General features: G+C 37.4%; 1 protein-coding gene across 1 annotated transcript in view; it reads right to left on the bottom strand.

The window, feature by feature from the left end:
* Nucleotides 1-326, bottom strand: part of LOC106536202 (alpha-2-macroglobulin-like protein 1) — a gene marked incomplete at both ends in the record, with an annotated part of 5,398 nt that continues 5,072 nt past the window's right edge. The window contains 1 exon segment of the mRNA XM_014033410.1: nucleotides 1-27. Coding sequence (XP_013888864.1) covers nucleotides 1-27 — 27 coding nt within the window.

Raw genomic sequence — 326 nt, 5'->3', positions numbered from 1 at the left:
CACTGGATTTCTTTCTCAAAAGGCGTCCTGAAAACATGATGAAAGTCTCCATAAACACAGAAGCATGAGCAGAAAACATATAGGGTATTTTTATTGTCTGCCTCTCATATAAGTGGGCAATCATACACTGCCTGGCCAAATAAAAAGTCACACATTTTATTATTTTGATGAACCGCTTTTATCTTTGATTACGACACACATTCGCTGTGGCGTTGTTTGGATAAACTTTTACAATGTCTCAAGATGTATTTCCATCCAGTGCTGCATTAATTTTTTACTAAGATCTTGCATTGATGATGGTAGAGTCTGACCTTCTCCAGCACATC

Source organism: Austrofundulus limnaeus, unplaced genomic scaffold, assembly GCF_001266775.1.
Source record: "Austrofundulus limnaeus strain Quisiro unplaced genomic scaffold, Austrofundulus_limnaeus-1.0 Scaffold1726, whole genome shotgun sequence".
In the NCBI taxonomy this organism is placed as follows: Eukaryota; Metazoa; Chordata; class Actinopteri; order Cyprinodontiformes; family Rivulidae; genus Austrofundulus; species Austrofundulus limnaeus.
The sequence above is the reverse complement of the archived record's forward strand: the minus strand, read 5'-3'. Positions and strand labels throughout refer to the sequence as shown.